This window comes from Cynocephalus volans, chromosome 3 (genome assembly GCF_027409185.1).
Source record: "Cynocephalus volans isolate mCynVol1 chromosome 3, mCynVol1.pri, whole genome shotgun sequence".
Taxonomy (NCBI): domain Eukaryota; kingdom Metazoa; phylum Chordata; class Mammalia; order Dermoptera; family Cynocephalidae; genus Cynocephalus; species Cynocephalus volans.
Window position 1 is genome coordinate 104,699,731 of NC_084462.1, and position 19,426 is coordinate 104,719,156.

A 19,426-nucleotide genomic window follows, 5' to 3' on the forward strand; every position below is an offset into this window, starting at 1 on the left:
CCTGCAATGTAACATTTGGCTCTTGATGTTTTATAGCCTATGCATCTCTGCCTAAAATCCATGATGTTACTCTAACTCATAGAGGAAAAAATTGTAGATGAGTCACTCTCTTTCTTAAAATATGAAAATAAGTTTCTACTGCAATTAAAATATGATAAAACTCTCCCCGCATAAAGGACTTTAGTGATTTGACCCTTACTGTCACATAAAATTTAACCCCTAAATCTCTCATAATAATTCATTATAATTCAACCACTCTGGGGTTTCTTTTATATTCTTTAAATATACCAAATTTATTTTCTCATTATGCATAACTCTACCTCCACTGCCTACAATTGTACCTGAGAAGTGGGAGATCCTCAATTAAAAAAAACAGCACTTGTTAAATGAATAAATAAGTTCCAGCCAGAATTTCTCCTTCTTGACTTCTTATTATAAAATTTATTCAACAGACCACATGATGACTCAATAACCTCTTCATGGAAGCTTTCACTTCCTGGTTTCGAAGGGTATAAATCACAGGATTCATCAATGGAAAGATCACTGTGTGGAAGAAAGAAATCACCTTGTCAGCTGGTAAGGCCCTGAAGGGACGAGTATAGATAAAGATGGCAGGTCCAAACATAAGAAATATAATAATGACATGAGTGGTGCATGTGGACAAGGCCTTGTTCTTCCCTTTGGAAGCTGATCTACGAACATGGCAGAGGATGATCACGTAGGAGGACAGAAGCCCTAGGAAGCACAGGAGAGTGAGCAGGCCACTGTTGAAGACCATGAGAAGCTCCACCACAAAGGTGTCAGTGCAGGCCAGCTTGATGACCTGCGGGACATCACAGAAGAAGTTATCCAGCTGGTTTGGACCACAGAAAGGCAAGCGAAGGATGAGGGCTACCTGGATGATGGAGTGGATAAAGCCTCCAAGCCACAGAGCCAGCAACAATGCATAGCAGGCTCTAGGGTTCATGACAGCTGAATAGTGTAAAGGCCGGCAGATGGCGATGTAGCGGTCCAAGGCCATGACAACAAGCAGTAACCCCTCCCCTCCTCCAAGGAAGTGCAGGAAAAAGAGCTGAGTGATGCAGCCTCTGTAGGAAATTACCTTCTTCTCAGAGAGGAAGTCCACCAGCATCCTGGGAGCCACAATGAAGGAATACGAAGCATCTAGGAAGGCCAAGTTGCCCAGGAAGAAATAGAGGGGGGCTGTGAGCCCGGGGTCTGATCTGATGGTAAAAATGATGAGAAAATTTCCAGGGAGTATGATGAGATAGAAAATTAAGATTAGCACAAAGACTAGGAGCTGAGTATCTCGAGACTGGGTCAGACCAAGAAGGATGAATTCTGTCACAACTGTGATGTTTTCTATTTCCATCTCCTCTGCCTACAGAGCATCAGGAAGTAAAGAATTAATCTCTTCCATCTAGATCATGGCTCTTCTTGAATTAAAATCAGGCTATGCTACATTTCTGTTATACTACCTCTCTGCACAACCTAAGAAATCTCTCCTGCCTGTCATGACTCTACATTGCATAATTGTCAACACCATCCTGAAGCCACACACTTCTGCTTCAGTCCTGTGCTTCTATTTAACTGTTCTCTCATGTGGAATGCTGAGATGCCGCTGCCCTAGATTTGTTCCTGATTTGCATGAAGCACATAAAAATTTTTCTCTCTGAGAAAACACTTAAAACCGGTTATTGAGATCTTCAGGTTGTTATTGGAATGGAGTATGGGGTGAGGATTGACAACAAAGAGGAATGACAGATTTCTAAGTTGACAGAAATATTTCATATCTTGATTATAATGTGTCTATTTTATTTACTTGTCAAAACTTACCAAACTACTGAACTATACAGTAATTGGTACACATTTGTTGTATGTAAATCATACCTTAGGAACATTGACATAAAAAGTTTTTAATAATACAACTGTACTTACTGGAAATATTTCCATTTCCTCTATAGAACATCAACCCATCAACCTGGTTTAAATAAAAAGACTCTTGGTCCCTCTGCAGAAAACAAGATCTGAGGCTTATCTACACAATGGTCTCCAAATTGAAGATGTGCTCACCCTAGGGGATGCACATGATAATTTATTGGTATGAAAACAATAATAGTAGAATTTCTGTACATATTTTATTGTATATCATTCTTTGAAGTTCTATTTTCAAAAGTTTTATAGTTTATATAGAATCATGATATATTTGGATATAAAATATACAAATAAAATAAGGATGTTACTAGAGCATGCCCAAAATGGGTTGTGGTTGAGATAAAAAAATGAAAAAGCTGAAGACTTGAGCTAGAGCAAAATACTACAGGGTGATACAGAACAATATTTCATATGTTTTCAGTTACACAGAACACTTTTTAAAAAATAATATGGAATATGGAGTGTAGAGTTGAGGGAAAGAGAGGTTCATTAACTTTAACTGAAAGGGAAGACAAGTGAAAGAAGAGAGGGAAAGAAGGAAAATAAAAACAAAGATTCAAAGGGAAATATTTACAATGGCACATCTATTCAAAACATTAAAAGATCTCCTTTTTTATATCTAACCCTAATTAATTGATCCCAAAGGTTTCCATGTATAGTCAAAATTGGGAATTATAAAAGAAGTACTTTACATCATGCAGACAAATACATGTTCACACAAACACACGTGCATGCACACACACATACACACACAAGTACACACTTTGCATCTTAGGCAAAACTGAAGCACAAAAATTTACATAGAGCGCCATCTAAATTGGTTTACGAGTTTCCTTCTTTTCTTTTGTTCCTTCTTTTTTTTTTCTTTTTTCATTTAGCCATCTATTGGCCTTAATATTTAACACCCCTGTACATAAAACCTGCTATTAGAAGAGTAAGTCAGGAATCTCCCTCTACTTACTCTTAAGTTGTGTGCATCTCACACATTATTAGGCAATTGGTTATTTCACACTCTTTCTAAAATTGAAGATGTATCTAGTTCATAGAAGAAATTTTTAAATATCTCTGAGGTTAAGGGTTACAAGTTTTTCTACTGTGCCTTGTGTTCATTCTCTATCATTCACTTTGTTCTACTGACTTCTTAACATACGAGTGTCATTATCATCTAACATCTTTGATTCACTGTGTTCCCTTTGCATATTTTCCTCTATACTCCTTTATGGTACCTGTGATTCTCACAGCGTGCTCATCACAGATTCAGAGACCAAAGATATACGTTCATAAGATGTCCATTCCCCTAGTAAAATGAAGTCCCTGTAAAATAAAACACAGAAATCTCTGTGAAGAACAGTTTTCTGTCCTAATGATATTAAGAGAAGGAACGTTGTCAGCAGAGCTGAAATAGAAATCTGAATGCTTGCCTCTACCTTTATCCTATATTTCTATTTCAGCTTATACAAAAATGCATCTGGTGTTGGTAATGCCAGAGCAGTGCAGGGGAGGGCAGGGTGCTGAAGTGGCTGCAGACACACATGCCACCTACCGGCTGCTCTCTGCACTGTTCACGCTTGCAGTCCGGGCTCTCAGAAAGTTCATAGAGCAGGTGTTTGGAGACTTGATCTCCACACACAGCTACTAATTGTCCCAGTCTTTCTTTTTTGTATTTCCATATGCCTCCTTTTTAATATTTCTTTTATTATCTTCCACTCCCTTCTCACTAAATATTTCTGTATTTTATTCTCTTAAGTAATACTTTTAAATTTGAGTTGGCTTGTTTTCTATTTTACGTTCTCTTTTTTTTCTGTCATACCTGTTTTCTAACTATTCCTTTTGCTTTTTCCTCCATCTCTCAATCTTACTTATATTCTTTCTCCTTTGTTCCTTTGACTTCCCAAAGTTACTTTAGTTTGCAATATATTTTCACTTTCTGCGTTTGGCTTTATTTCTCCTTTATAAGATCCCATGTTTGTCTTCCCATGAATTCTGAGAAGGCTCGCTATTGTTTTCTTTTGAAGCAACAGTGAGAACAGTAGATGAAGCTTTTCCACACCAATTATTCTAAGGATCAAAGAGATTTAATCTACTTTTTAGTAATAAATTATTTTTCTTGAACACTATCCTCCTTAAAATACATAGTGCAAACACTTTTCATTTTCCATTCCCTCACATATTTTGTCTTTTTGTAAGTGATCTTAATAAAAATGAGATTTACCTTTATGCTTGAAAAAAAGTTTCTCATTAATCCACCCTACCAGCAAAAATAGATTTAACAAATTTCTCCAAAGTAAAAATGTGATGTCTATTAATATGTGCTATCTCATTTGTAACCCTTTGGAATATAGAATTACTAGTTTCTTTATGTTCTGAGAAATGTGGATGAAGTTAAAGAGCATCATAAAATATTTAACTGATACTAATATTAATGGTGGCTCTAAAAGGCACTATACACATATAACAAAATCATTAGCCTTTAAAGCTCTTCAATGCCATGATTTCTAGGCAAAGCAATATCATAGAAAAAGCCCCTGTCTGGGCAACTGTCTATCTGGGTTTAAGTTTTTGGTCCTGCAATTTTTTAACCATGAGATCTTCAGAAGGTCACTCAATGGTCCTCAGCATGAGTTTTTTCATCATCTGACCGTGTTCAGGTTAGAATCTAATGAGATGAGGATGATAACAATAGGTAGCATATTCCAGTCTGATTAGACCAAAACTAAAATAGAAAAAATGTAGATGTTAAGAGGAGCCTTAGCTTCTAGGAAGTAAATATGTGACATAGATCCTCTGTTCCTGCCTGTGGAGTGAATCCCTGAGGAAATGGTAGCTGTGTATCTGAGAGATGACAAGATAGGAATTTATGGAGGTTTCACTTCAGCCAGCTATCAAAGCCCCAGAATGATATGTGGTAGGACCATTTGTAAAAGGAGAACCTCTCACCGCAGCTGTGTGTGGAAACCGGTCAGAGCTAGTCTTCTACAGAATCACGAAGTTGGTGAAAATTTTCTCTTCAACCCTTAGCCCAGCATTTCTGCAGTGGTTATGATTCCCATTCCCTCACTTCTTTCATTTAATATATGATATGTAAATTTAACACCAACTATTAACCTTCCCAAGGCAATTGGCATTTTAATAAAGCCCTTACAAGTGTATATTCCTAATAAAGTAATTCTAAATATCAGGACAACTAGGACCATATTTTGAGAGAACAGGTAAAAGCTGCTGCTGTATAATTGAATTCAGACCTCACACATTATTCTACTTCTGCTATCATTCTGATCTTTGTGTTCCAAGACAGCAGATGTCCCACCTGCACCTGAAAAGTTGCAATATCTGTTTCCATTTTTTTCATTCTGTTTCTTATAAAAATAAAGAGTGAAAAAAACATTTACCTCTCTAGCAATCTAACACTACTTTCACAGAGGAGACGTTACTTCCTTCTAATGGAATGGACAGTAACTGATTTTTTCCACCCTGTTCTTAAGTATTTCTTCTCACAAAGGGGCCTCTTACATTTTGAAATACACAACCAATTTGTGATGCAATGGAGAATGTACTTTGGGAATTCAAAGGTAACAAAGCTGCAGAACACTTTCAATGGGAATTATTAGAATGCCAACAAGATATAGTCAAAGAATAAGACTAGAGATATGTTAAATACAAATACTCAAACATACATCAGTTAAAGAGTCACTGCGTCACTTCCGAGTTCTAAATTCAACATTCTGTCAGCGACAGAGATTACAGAATGGCAAATATATTTTATGTCTGTGTAGGTAAAAAGCCAAGAGAGGTTATTTTACTTCTTACATTGCAACTAAAAAAGACAAAAATTGTGTAATTGATAGGAAGTCATTGATACGTCGAGAAAGGAAGTAATGTGGCCAAGTAGGTAGCAACTATGTTAGAGTTAACATATTTCTGGTAACAACGAAAAAGGCAAAGATAAAAATGTTAAAAGTGTTTACATAGACTCTTTTGGTATAATCCCTCTTAAAGAAGAGAACTATGTGTTGGTAGGACTGACTAATTCCTCAAGAGGAGGTGTCCTCAGAAATATACCCTATTGTGATCTTGACATTTGATGTTTTCATTTTAGGAATGAATGTCTCCTATGTTCCACTAAAGCAATGATGAGGAACTCTTTCTTTTTCAATTAAATATTATTAAACAAAAGAAAAATAATTAAGAATCATGTAGTAGAAGGAAACAAAATTTAAGTTTTAGCAAACGTTTTGTTTCAAATGGAAAGATTTTCTATTTTAAAAATTAAAATGCTAAACAGTTTTTACATTAGTACAATACATAATCAAACATATTTTCTTCTATTTATGTCCAATTCAGAGAAAGAGAAGTAGGAGGAGTAAAGAATGAGAAAAAGATAAAATAAAAAAGGTGGGAAAAAGAGATGTACAAAGTTATAAAAATAAAAATGTAAAGAAGAACGGGAAATTAAAGAACAGGAACAAATTCAGAGACAGTAATAGGAAAATAAGAAACAAACACAAAAACACAAAGAGGCACAGAAATTCATATTCTGTAAAATCACATATACAAAATAAACTCAGCAGATAAAAGAATGCTATTTTTTAAAAAAAATAGAGAGAAAACAAGTGATATGTGGAGAAATACATGTAGAGAAATGTTCCTATTTTGGAGTATATGACAGTCATTCTTGCCACCAAAAACTTTTTAAAATATGGGGTTTTTTGGTAATTATAGACATAATCAAGGACCTTACTTCCTAACGTTTACCACAATACTTAAAATAAAATTAGTCTGATGATATAAACCAGTCCTCAGAATAGAGGTTTGTTATTCCTGCTGGGAAAGAGTGTTCATCTTAGACATCTTAGAAGCTAAAACCATGAACCAGGCTCTATTGTAGTGACAACAATGCAGCATTGAACAAGACAAAAAAGGTCCCTGTTCCTGGGGATTTTACATTCTAATGCATGGAGACAGGCAATAAACAAACACACCACAGAGAAAATATCTGATTGTGATGAGTGCTGTGATGAAAATACAACACACTGATGTTCTGGAATGAGATGTGGGGAGAGACTGGTATTGTAGGTGAGCTGGCTAGGGAGGGCCTTTCAGAGGAGGTGACTCTTCAACTGAGATCTGAATGAATAGAACCAAGCCAATGACTAGAACACTGTGAGGATTTGAAGAAAGAGCTGCTGAAAGGCCATGAGACAGGAAGGGACTGGTATATTGAGAAGCAGAAAGGAGGTCAGTGTGACAAGACAGTAACAGGCAAATGGAAAAACCACAGAAGGCAAGACAGAGGGGTGGGGCCAGACACAGAGATGGCAAATGGTCATCATTCTACGTGAGATGTAATAAGCAGAGGCATGCCATTTTCTGATTTACATGTTTAAAATCTTGTTCTGGCTACTGAGTGAAGAATGGGTTATAGAAAACAAAGAGTGGAGGCAAGGAGATCAGTTAGGGAGCATTTAAATATTATAACAAGACATGATGGTAAGTTAGGCTAGGAGGTAGAAGAGGAGATAGAGGAAAGAATTTACACGAAAGACAAACTTCTGAGAGACAGCCAGTGAGACCTGTTGATGAATGAATATGAGAGGTGTGGAAGCAGGAATAACGGTTAGGATTTTTCATTCTGCTTTAAATGTATTTTGTTCTTCAAATGTATCTAATTTGTAATAGATAACATATTCACATTTTTTAATAATTAAAAAACATTGCACAGTGAGAAATTCCCTTTCCATCTCAGTCTTTCTTATGACCATTTCTCCCCACACCTCAAAACAGAAAGCTAATATTCATTTGTGTCCTTCAAGAAATTATATGTATTTACAGCAAGATGAAAATAAATTCTCGGTTATATTTCTTGAAATATAACTTATACACATTAAAATGCACAGATATGTGTTCATCTTGCTGACTTCTGTTAAACGCATGCACTCAAATAACCACTATTCCACGATAAAGAATATTTCCATCCCCCTAGAAAGTTGTCTTCTGATCCTGGCCATCTGCCCCACTCAGCTACCACCATAGTGAGTTACCACTTTGTGATTCCTAATATCACAAATTAGTTTTGCCTTCCTTGGATTTTGTGAAAACAGAAGCAGATGACATATATTCTTTTGTATCTGGCTTTTTAATTCAGCATAATAACATTGAGATTCATGAATGCCATCGCATTATCTGCTGTTGTACATTTTTACTGCTGCATAATGTTCATTGTATGTATACAACCCAAACAGTTTTTTTAAATCATTTTGATTTTTTTATGGGCATTTGGGTTGCTTCAAATCTGAGGCTATAAAAAAATTCCATGAACATGCTAATATGTCCTTTTGTAGACGTGTGTCTTCATTTCTCTTGGCTAAACACTTACAAGTGATATCATTGAGTCATAAGGTGTATGTATGTTTACAACTACCTAATGTCACCTGAAATTTCCACTCAGTTTTCCAAAGTGATCAACTATTTTAAATTTCCAAAGCAACGTATCAGCATTCAAGTTAGACCATCTTACCAATATTTGGTGTTATGTTTCAATCATGACTTTTTATTTGCTCTATTTCTGATGCTTTGACATCTTGGGCCTTCCTAACAATGGAGGAAATGCGCCTCCAACAGCCAGCCAATTTCTAGAGATAAAAAAAATCTCACCTGTAACGAATCCACAGCCCATAACCTAGCCACTTCTTTTATCAGGTACTCATAGGGCTATTACACTCCTGCACTATTCCCCTGCCCTAATCACTCCAGTACTGGGTACCAGATAAGTAGGGAGAGCCCCTGTGCTTCACAGCTCAATGAAATTACTCAGACTAGCCGATGCTAAACCTGCTTACCCTGCCTCACCCATTTGTTTCCACAGAAACTACCATAAAGGCTCTTGCCCACTTTCTTTTCCTTCTTCTCCCATCACCTAACCAACCCTGGTACTTCTCTGTGTGTCCCCCTGCACTGCCCCACCATGGTGTGCCACACATCCTGTTTCTAGGGATCGGTGAGTATAAAAACTTGTTCCTTCAAGACAGTCATTTTTGTGACAGCGTCGGGCTGGATCACAGACCCCTCTGCCCCGTCCTGTGCAGGTTGTGAGTCAGGTAGTTGAGAGCCAGGGAGTTGGAAAAAGATTCTGGCAGCAGATAACAGAATAGACATGTTTTATTCCCTCCGGAGCTCTGCTGGCCAGTGGTTCAGAGATGCTGCCTTTTATAACAGAAGTACACAATAGTGGCAATGAGCCAAGGAGTATACGGGTGCGCATGCGCAGTTACACCACTGTTATGTGACTTGTTTACAATGGGTGTGCTGAATCATACCCAGCAGGATATGAGGAGAGGGGTCCTGACTATACTGACTCCATTTTCCTCACAGGGTGTCTCACCATGCTTGATTAAAATAAATCTTGGGTACCTTCATTTCTACTTTTTTTATTTTTTGATGGCTGGCTGATACGGGGATCTAAATCTGTGACCTTGGTGTTATCAGCACCATGTTCTAACCAAGTGAGCTAACCAGCCAGGCCTTGGCTACCTTTAAAATAATTAATGCAGCAAACAGGTCCTGCATCTTGGTGTCTGCACCTTGTGCCTGAACCTTCAAGGCATTGTGGTGTTTTTGTCTGTAGTTACCATAGATTCCCAACCTAGAACTGCAGAGCTTGAAAAGCTGAGTCCTCCTAGAGCTGTTGCATAGCCTAGAGTGTCAGGGATCTGGAACTGAGTACATGGAGGCACTCACCATATTTCTCTCTGTTGGTGGAGCATGCAGGTTCCAGGACAGAAGACCTGGGGGTGTACAGGTAATTGGCTGCATCAGTTTCTAGAAAGGTCCCTCTGAAGGGGATGGGAAGTAACTACCCTCTTAGTGTCATGGGATGAGTCTGATCCACTGACCAGGCAGCACTGACAAGCAACGGGTAACTAAGTCAATTGCATGAAAGTGTCTGTCTCCAGGATGTTATATGCTCCTAGGGGCAGTTGATAAACTACTTCCTCTTTCCTTCTGAGATTTTCTGAGGCAAATTTTGGCCTGTTCCACAGAGTAGTGGGAGAGTACTCTGCCTTAACTCTGTCATGTGTTGTGGGTTATTTCCCTGGTGATTAATGATGTTGTGCATCTTTTCATGTGCTTCCTAGTCTTCTTTTCTTGTACATCTTCTTTCCCGAAGTGCCTGTGGAAATCTTTTGCCCATATTTTAGCTGGAGAGAGAGAGAGACAGAGATTGGGGGAGTCCAATTTTCCCTCCCTGTGTGATTTGCTTATTAATTTCATAATGGTGTATCTTGATAAGCAGTCATTTTTAATTTTTTGAAGTTCAATTTGTCACTTTTTATGATTACAGCTGCTTTCAAGATGTTTAAACAGTCATTACTTATCCAATTTTGTAAGCAAACAAATTCACTTATGTCTCCTTCTAGAAGCTTTATATTTCTAGCTACTACATTTAGGTGTACAATCCAGCTCAAGTCAATTTTTGTGTAGGCAGTGAGATAGAGATCCAAGTTCATTATTTTTCATATGAGTATTAAGTTGCTCTAGCATTATTCATTTAAAACTTTCCTTTCCCTCGTAATGGCATTGGTGTCCTTATGAAAAGTCAACTTACCATTTGTGTGAGTCTGTTTCTGCACATTTATTTCATTCCATCAATTTGTCTATATTTGCATTAATACCACATTCTGTTGGTTACCATAACTTCATAACAAGTCTTGAAATAAGGCGGTAGTTTTCAAACATTGTTCTTTTGCTTTTCTTTTTGCTAATCTATATGAAATGACAGCAGTCTTACAATTAAGAAAATACAAACATTTAAAACTATAAGTATTGTACCCATATTTGCTGAAATAAACTGAATGTATGAGGAAAAATTGTCTTAGAATCATTAACTCTGAGACATGATGTAGCAAAACCATAAGACCTTAAACATAAAGAAAAAATCCTACGGACATCCATGCAAACAACAACAACAACAACAAAAATTTACAAAATATTTTTTTCTTGCAGGTTAACATTAGGCTTCTTTCAATGGAAACATAGAAAACAAAACAGAGAAAGTATACTATGAGAATTTTAAATTAAGTCAGACTATCTGTCAAGTCTTAAGTCTTTCTATGCAGAAAACAGTTTTAAACATGCACTAACCCAGAAAATCATACACTAATGAGCTTTTCTTCTGTGATATGCTAAGGGACAAATTCATTTCAACCAAGAAAAGACTGAGCAATCTTCGGCAAAAGTATATAATCAGGATTTTTCTGAGTGGGGAGAAAAAAGGATGGGATGAAGGGGCACTTAACATACTCCAAAGACAATGATAATATTCCTTTTTTTAAAAGGTAGTAAGTATGCCTGAGTTTATATTATCATGATTTATGTGCCTATCATATTTCTTCAATAGACAATGTCTGTACAAATAAGAAAAAGGAGTTTTATAATTAGTAAAATTTAGGAAGCAAATAAAAAGGTGGGAGAAAGTATACAGTAATTGCTTCATCTGTCATTTCTGGAAGTCAAAGGATATTATTAAAACTATAATTAAATAATTAATGTATAAGCGTATTTAAGAATAGAAAGGTAAAATTTAAAAATGTAGCACTTTTTAATAACTGTAATCTGAGCTGGAGGAGAGGAAAGAAAAGTATACATTAATTTTATTATTATTTATAGCATGAACCTAATAGATATTATCTAAAAGTTCTAGAAATAATTTTATTATACAAGGTATGAATGTAAACCCTGCAAATATGCTGCCCAGTGTGGTAAATACTAGCCTCATGCGGCTATTTGAGAACTTTAAATGTGGCTGGTGCAACTGAGGAAACAAATTTTAATTCTTCTTTATTAATTTAAATTTACATGTGCGACAAGTAGCCTCTGAATTTGATAGCACAGCTCTAAAATAACACAAGAAGTTTAAATCAACTAACCTAAATAATATTATTTCTAATTTCTTTGCTATTTTTCATTTTTCCTTTTTTCAGTGTTCAAGAAAGCCACCCAAACCTGTGACAACCTTTGCATAAAACCAACGAGATTTTGCTGGTGTTTCTGTGGTGTAACCTATGAAAACTGATAACCAGCCAAAGTGAAAAGTAAATACTTATTCTTGAATCAGAACTGTAACCAGCAGGATCTCCATATTTGAGTCTCCTTAAGGGCTTCAGCAGGCAGCCCTAGAGGAGATTTGCAAGACAAGCCTCAAACTTGCTAGCTGAATTGCCCGAAATAGGAGCACACTTGCTTTATTATAAAGATAAGCGGAAGACTAGCTAAGCATGTATTTCGTTGAGTTCTCTTTCTTCTGTCATGGTCACTAGATATTTTACTCCTTGGCAATAAGGCAGGATGATATCATGTATATAAATATCTAGCTGTTTTGAAGAATACCTGGAGATGTGGCCTTGATGAGAAGTGCATACTACTCAGATGCCAAAAAGCCAAGACATTAATCAAGCTATGCTGACGTCACCCCAAAGCCAGTCAAAATCCACTATGACCCCCAAGACCCATGCCCGAATTTTGCCCTGTAAATGGTTATGATTCTGATACTTCAGGGAGTTCAGGTCTTTACAGCAGTAGCTGGCTCGTTCTCCTTGATTGATGCCTTCCAGTAAATGCTTATCTTTCCAGCACAGATTTATTGACCAGCCTGCATGCAGGTGGGGAGAACTCACTAGGGTTCTGTAACATCCTCACATATTCTAGAAAAACATAAAGACTTTAGTACGTTTAACTCCAATCACACCAACTCTTGGCTTATGTAAGTGTTATTCTTCATGTACTTTAGTTCTGTCTTTAGGAAAATAAAATAATATTCCATTAGAAGTTTGTTGTTGCTGCTATTTTGCACAGTACATATTTGATATTTACCCACATACTTGCCATTCTTTTTCCTTCTCATCTCACACCTTCCATCTGCCATCACTTTCTTGTTTCAAGCACATCCTTTGAAATGTCTGTCAGCGACTGTGTATTATGACAAACTTTCTCCATTCTTGTTTTTCTGAGGATGTTTTTATTTGCTTTTATTTTCACAGAGATGACAATTATTTTCTCATGGAACATTGATTATAACTCTTCACTGGTTTCCCTTTTTGCTCTTCACTGGTTTACATTCTAACCGCCATGAAGATAATCTCTGCTTTTCTATTCAGATGCTTTCAACATCTGCTCTGTTGTCTTCATTGATCTGCAGTGTCACTATGATGTGTCTAAATGCGCATTTTTAAAAAATTATCTTATTAATATTTTTGTGGAATTCCTGAGTATAGAAATTGGTGTCTTTTATTAGTTTTGAAAAACATTCAGTATCATTTCTTCAATATTGCTTCCTCCACATTTTGTCTATCCTCTTCTTTGAAACTGATGAGATACGTGGCATACCTTTTCATTTTGTTTTTAATATCTCTTAACCTCTCTTTCATCTTTCCATCCCATTGTGTCTCTGCCCTGCATTGTTCATTTCCTCAGTCTTATATTCCAGGTTACTATTTTTCTCTAGTGGTTTCTAATTTATATTAAAGACATTTATTGAATTTGTAATCTAAATTTGATTGAAGCTCTCTTTGTTTTTTTTATGATATTCCTGTTTATTTTTGTAGTATCTTTATTCTTATTTATACTTTCAATCTCTTTATTTCTTCAAGTATACTAAGCTTACTTAATCTGTATTCTGTGGTTCTTTTGTGGTTTTGACCCTTCTGTCTGTAGTCCTGGCTGTCCCTCACCGAGGCTTGCTTTCCTATATGTTCACTGATGTCTGATTATAAGCTGTTATTTCTTGAAAGTTCATTGGTAAAATATTTTGAGTCCTTGAATCAACACAGGATCCTCCACAGGATATTGGTGTTTCCCTCTGAAACCAGAAATGTTGAACAAAATTATCAGTTTTCAGTGAAATTGAAACCAAAAAATATGTGAGCCCACTGTGGTTCATAGTTTTGTGTTCTTTTTTTTTTTTCTCTTTTGCATCTTTTTGGTGGTATTTAAAAAAAAAAACAAAACTATTTCTTCACTACCCTGAGAATATAGAATATATCCTTTGGGACCTTAGCTAGTTGTAGAATATAATATTGGGTAAATACATCACTGGGTGAGCACTGGGCTCTGTCTCCTATTAATCTTCGCCCCCCCCCCACCACTTGTGGCCTTGAAAACAAAACATGTCTTCACAGTAAAAGCTGATTTCTGTTTCTCTGAGTTGACAGTTTCATTTGATTTTTAGACTCTCAAAATTCTATACGGTTTTGAGTCTTTTGTCAGCTTATCAAAATATTTTACATGTTTATCCAACATATGATGTGTGTTTATTTTTAGTGAGAGATCCAGTAAAGCTATTTAATTGAAATAGAATGCAGTTCTACAGTTTCTGTATTGCCACAACCTTTCATACGGCTCTGCCATGGGAATCCTCACATTAGTTTCAGTCTTCGGTTTATAGTTTAATGTAGTTTAATAAACCTAATATTATATTTAAAATAGTATATTTAATATTTAGTACCAAGCCTTTTGTCCTAATTTCTTAGTCTTTACTAAGACTAAGCTGACCGAAGTTTGTTCTCTGGTAATATCTTTGAAAGAATTGTTGGAAACAACATTCCCAGATTTTTGTTGCATATTTAAAACTGCTTTTAGCCCTTTTATTTAAATGCCAATTTTGCTGTATATAAAATCTGAGGGTTACACTTACTCATCTGAAGAATTCTGTAGCTTGCACTATGTGAGGAAAATAGGACAATTTAGTCAGGCTCCCTGGACATTTCTTGTAAACAAGTTGTGTGTGGGTGGAGTTAGTGGGCGTGTGCACCAATGTATCTTTTTAGTTTGCTGCTATTTTGTGTTCTGCAGTTTGTGAAGCAGAGCTGGCTGGCAGAGCTCATGTCTAAAAATGGAGCATGTTTACTCTGCTGGCAGCTGCTCAGTTTCTCTTTGGACTTTGCCCATAGCAGTTGCGTTTGGGAGTTTCACTTTGTACTGCTTAGCTCTCAGACATGTGTGTTAAATAAAGACTATTCCTACTTCAGCCAAGGTTCCAAGGACCTTTTTGCTGGTTATCTAGCTCATAGACCTGTGTGTGAAGGGTTTGTGAATGGGCTGGAGGGGTCTGTGATCTCCAGACCCAGCCCTAGCTCTACACACTCCATCCCCATCTCCGTTTACTTAATGATAGTGAATTATATTATGGAGCAATGCATGATAGACCAACTGGCCTGCTTCCAGTAGAGCTGGTGGGTGAGACTTTATAACTCTTGTTAAAGAAATACCCTAAATCTCTGAGAAAAAAGATTGCCAGTGATATTTGGTTTTTTCTTTATATTCATACATTTAAAATTTTTAGGAAATATATATCATATTAGTAATTAAAAACAGGAGAACTTTAATTTTGTTTGGATAATAAAACAGTTTGTTGGATTTTTTTTTTACCAGATACAACAGTAAAATCCATTTTGCTAATATTGATATTAGCAAAAAACCACAAGAAGGATGGTACTTGAGTTCTAAAAAAATCTTATTCAAGTCAGTGTGTAATTAAAAATACAATCACAGTCTTCAACTCAAGATAGTAATTCACTCAATACAGATATTGCTGATTTTAAAAATAGAAACAACAGCAGTTTTGGAAGGAAGAACAAACAGGAGAGACTGAAAGACAAAAAAAAATGATTAAAAGACATTTAGAAGTAACCAAGAGAAAAATAGGATTACTGCTGAAGGTACTGGGTTATTTGGAGGCAGTACTGCAAGTGACAAGATTGTACGTGAAATTGTTTAAAACCTATTTCTCCTAAATTAGGTTGCCTTATCCCTGATGATTATCTAAGTTGGAGTTTCTCAATTTTGGCACTATTGACATTTTGAGCCAGATAATTTGGGGGTAGGGATTGTCCTGTGCCTTGTAGGATTTCAGCAGCACAAGATGCCAATAGCAGTCCCTAGTTGTGACCACCAACAGTGTCTCCAGGCATTGCCAAATGTCCCCTAGGGGATGAAATTGTGCCACTTCTTACTCCAATCATGTCTTCCATCAATCAGGCTAAGTTACTGCTTACTAGTTTGCCAATGGGTTTCCTCCCTCTCCATCAATATTAGTTCCTAATTTCAGATAATATTTCTAAGTAAGAAATTATTCATCATATTACTGTTTTTATCCTCCCACCCTCCTTTTATTACTATCATCAATATTTTCAGCAAATATCTTTCGGTAGTAGCACTATACTGGCATCTTTAGAGCATGTTGAGTAAGTGGTCTCTTTCCCAAGAACATTAACCTGGTGAGAAGAAGGACAAATGACAAAATGAATAGAAATTTGGCTGGTTCAGATATGGAGAAATTACAATAAGAAAATATAAAACCTAGAAACATAACTCATCATTTTTATTATGTATATGTATATATTTTGTATTTCAGATTTTTTTTTCATACTCTGTTGCAAAACATTAGAGAAATCTACTGCTTCATTTACTTCCTGGTGATGAGAAGTCAACTCAGTTCAGGAATCACAACTCCAATTTGTGCCTTTGAGATCCTAGAAGAGAAGTCACTTAAACTGAAGATGGAAGAAGATTATCATAGGGAAAAATTCCCAAAGCAAAGAACAAAGTTCATGTACCATCATTGCATCCTACATAGCTGAGGTACACTGGGTCTGGCACTGATTACCTCCTCAATTAATAAATAGAATTTCTGTAAGTCAATACAACTCTGGATTATTTTTATTATTCATTCATATATATCCATTCCTGATGCTGACAGGAATCTACTTTCCTCAAAGTCTAGTCATGTCACATCATCAAATAACAAAAAAGACACAAAAAGTGCTCTCACACTCTGATGAAATTTAATAGTCGAATTTAAGTAAATAAACATATCCTACAAACTCAAAAGTTTAAATCTACATTTTACATTCTGAAGCATGTTCAATAATTGAGTTCTCAGTGTCAGGGAATAGGAAACTAATACCTAATAAATAATTCACTAGAAGATCATGGGAATCAATGCATCTAAGTCTCTTCCATATACACTAAAAATAATAATAATAATAATGGCTTAATGGGAAAGAATTCTGAATTAAAGTGATAAAAAAGCAACACTCTACTAATTTTAGTTTAACATAAGAAATAGAATTAGCTAATACAGAAGACACACAAAAGTAACAAAAATAGTTTCTTTGATTGTTTGTTTTTTGTTTTTTATCGCTCAGTTAGTTGTCTATTAATCCCAGTTAATCTAGGAACCTTCACCCCCAAGCCTACTTTCACTCTGAAGCTTGTAAGTAGAGACTGGTTCTACTGGTTTTTATAAACCATTAGTTGGTTGGAGGTTCCATCTGGAATAAGAAGAGTCTTATAGAGCAACCAAACTATACTCTGTTCTGAATTCACAAAAGTTGTTTCCATAACGTGATGGAATCTGGAGTTCTGTCACCAATGCTGTTAAATGGCTACCACCTGAAATACAAGTTGAAATATATTATATAAATGAATCCTGTTTCCAATCAATAACTATATGAAGAGAAAGAGATAAAGGACAAATAGATTATTTTTCCAGGCCCAGGAAGATGATTTACCAAACACCATCCCACTGAGCCAAGATTAAAATATGACAACAATGTTTAATTTGGTTACTTAAAGCTAGTCACATTCATATGCTGGCCACTTCTTCATATTCATAGTCAAAGTGTCTCTTGGGTCTTACCTATATTATTATTTTCAAACACACAGCCTCATCACAGCCAGAGCTTCTCCAGAATGGGTACTCAATGAACAATTAGTGAAAATGTTTGTTTTTAGCATATTATTATTTTATCTGAAATTCTAATAATGATCTGCCAGAAATGTTACGGTGGTTATGAGTAAATTTATTTCCATCTAAATGTCTTTGTTTTTTTTTTTTTTCACCATAAAGAGAAATAGAGGAAAATCATAGTGAGATTTTAAGAACTCAAATAAAAGGAGGAAGTGAAAATGGCATTATTACCACTGCAAATGGATCCTACTTTAGGATAATGGTCCCCAAGAGGACTATAAAATATATCATTTATCTTTCACTTCTCTTTACATAAAATATATCTGTTGACCAACTTCCTCATGGCTGCCTTTACTTCCTTGTTTCGCAATGTGTAAATGATGGGATTAAGTAAAGGGAATATCACAGTATGGAACACAGACACCACTTTATCTAGGGAAAAAGAGTCAAATGGGCGAGCGTAAATGTAGATGGATGGCCCAAACATTAGCACCACAATGGTGATGTGGGAATAGCAGGTGGACACGGCCCTGTTGGTACTCTCACCTGAGCCTGAATGTTTCTTGAGCATGGCCAGAAGGAAGGCATAGGACATCAACAGAGCAATAAAACACACCACGGAGATCAGACCACTGCTAAAGATCATCACTAACTCCTCCAAGAAGGTGTTGGTACAGGCAATCCGGACAACCTGTGTGATGTCACAGAAGTAGCTGTCTAACTCATTGGGCCCACAGAAGGGAAGTCGAACAAGAAGAGCCACTTGTATTATAGAATGAATGAAGCCCCCCCATCCAGGAGAGAGCCACGAGGATAGAGCAGAGACGTCGATTCATGATGGTAGCATAGTGGAGGGGACGGCAGATAGCAGCATAACGGTCAAAGGCCATCACTGTCAGCAGGAACATCTCTGAGGCCCCCACAAAGTGCAAGAAGAAGAGCTGTGTGATGCACCCACCAAAGGAAATTATCTTCCTCTTCACAAAGAAGTCTACGAGCATTTTAGGGGCTGTGATGGAGGAATACCAAATATCAAGGAAGGCCAGATTAGCCAACAGGAAATACATGGGAGAAGTCAGATGAGGGTCAAACCTGATAGTGCAAATGATAAGGACGTTCCCTGGAAGGATGAACAAATAGAAAGATAAAAATACAACAAATAGGACTAGTTGCACCTCCCGAGTCTGGGATAGGCCAGTGAGAACAAATTCTGTCACCTTGGTATAATTTGCAGGTTCCATTTTTTCAATTAGCTTTTTTCACAAAATGGCTATGAAAAACAAAGAAATTATAATTACTCCAAATAGCAATTAACTAGAGTTACATCACCGCTTTCAGAATTAGCAGATGTTCCCATCATTAAGAGATTGCATTAGGATACATATGATTGCCCCATTTTATATTTGATAAACCAAAAAAGGGAAAGAGTGATGACCCTTAAAACAGGAAACATTGAAACAATACAAAATGTGTCACATATCTGAAGCCCAAATCTCAGCTTGTTAATGCTATAAAATCTTATTTTTTATGAAGCTCAGCAATGCTCTAAATCTTTCCCTCAAACATCTACCTTAGTAATAAATACATGAAGCTACTTTTCAGTTTAGCCAAATTCTAGACTGATAATCAGACACAAAGCCTGTTCTTTCTAGATCTTTTTTGTTGGGAAATATTGCATTATAAACTTAGGCTCAAAGTCTAGTATCATGTATACAGATCTGGCAGTATTTTAGTTGTAATCTGTAAGAG

The 19,426-nt window shown here is 36.3% G+C and overlaps 2 protein-coding genes across 2 annotated transcripts; both read right to left on the bottom strand.

Moving 5' to 3' along the window:
* Positions 1-445: 445 nt before the first annotated feature.
* On the bottom strand, positions 446-1,372 carry LOC134373653 (olfactory receptor 4N4C). Its single transcript, XM_063091623.1, has one exon. It carries the CDS (start codon positions 1,370-1,372, stop codon positions 446-448), a length of 927 nt encoding a protein of 308 aa, XP_062947693.1.
* A 16,603-nt stretch (positions 1,373-17,975) lies between these two features.
* On the bottom strand, positions 17,976-18,918 carry LOC134373654 (olfactory receptor 4M1-like). Its single transcript, XM_063091624.1, is given in 2 exon segments — positions 17,976-18,467; positions 18,469-18,918. Coding segments are annotated over 2 exon segments (942 nt in total).
* Between the last annotated feature and the right edge of the window lie 508 nt (positions 18,919-19,426).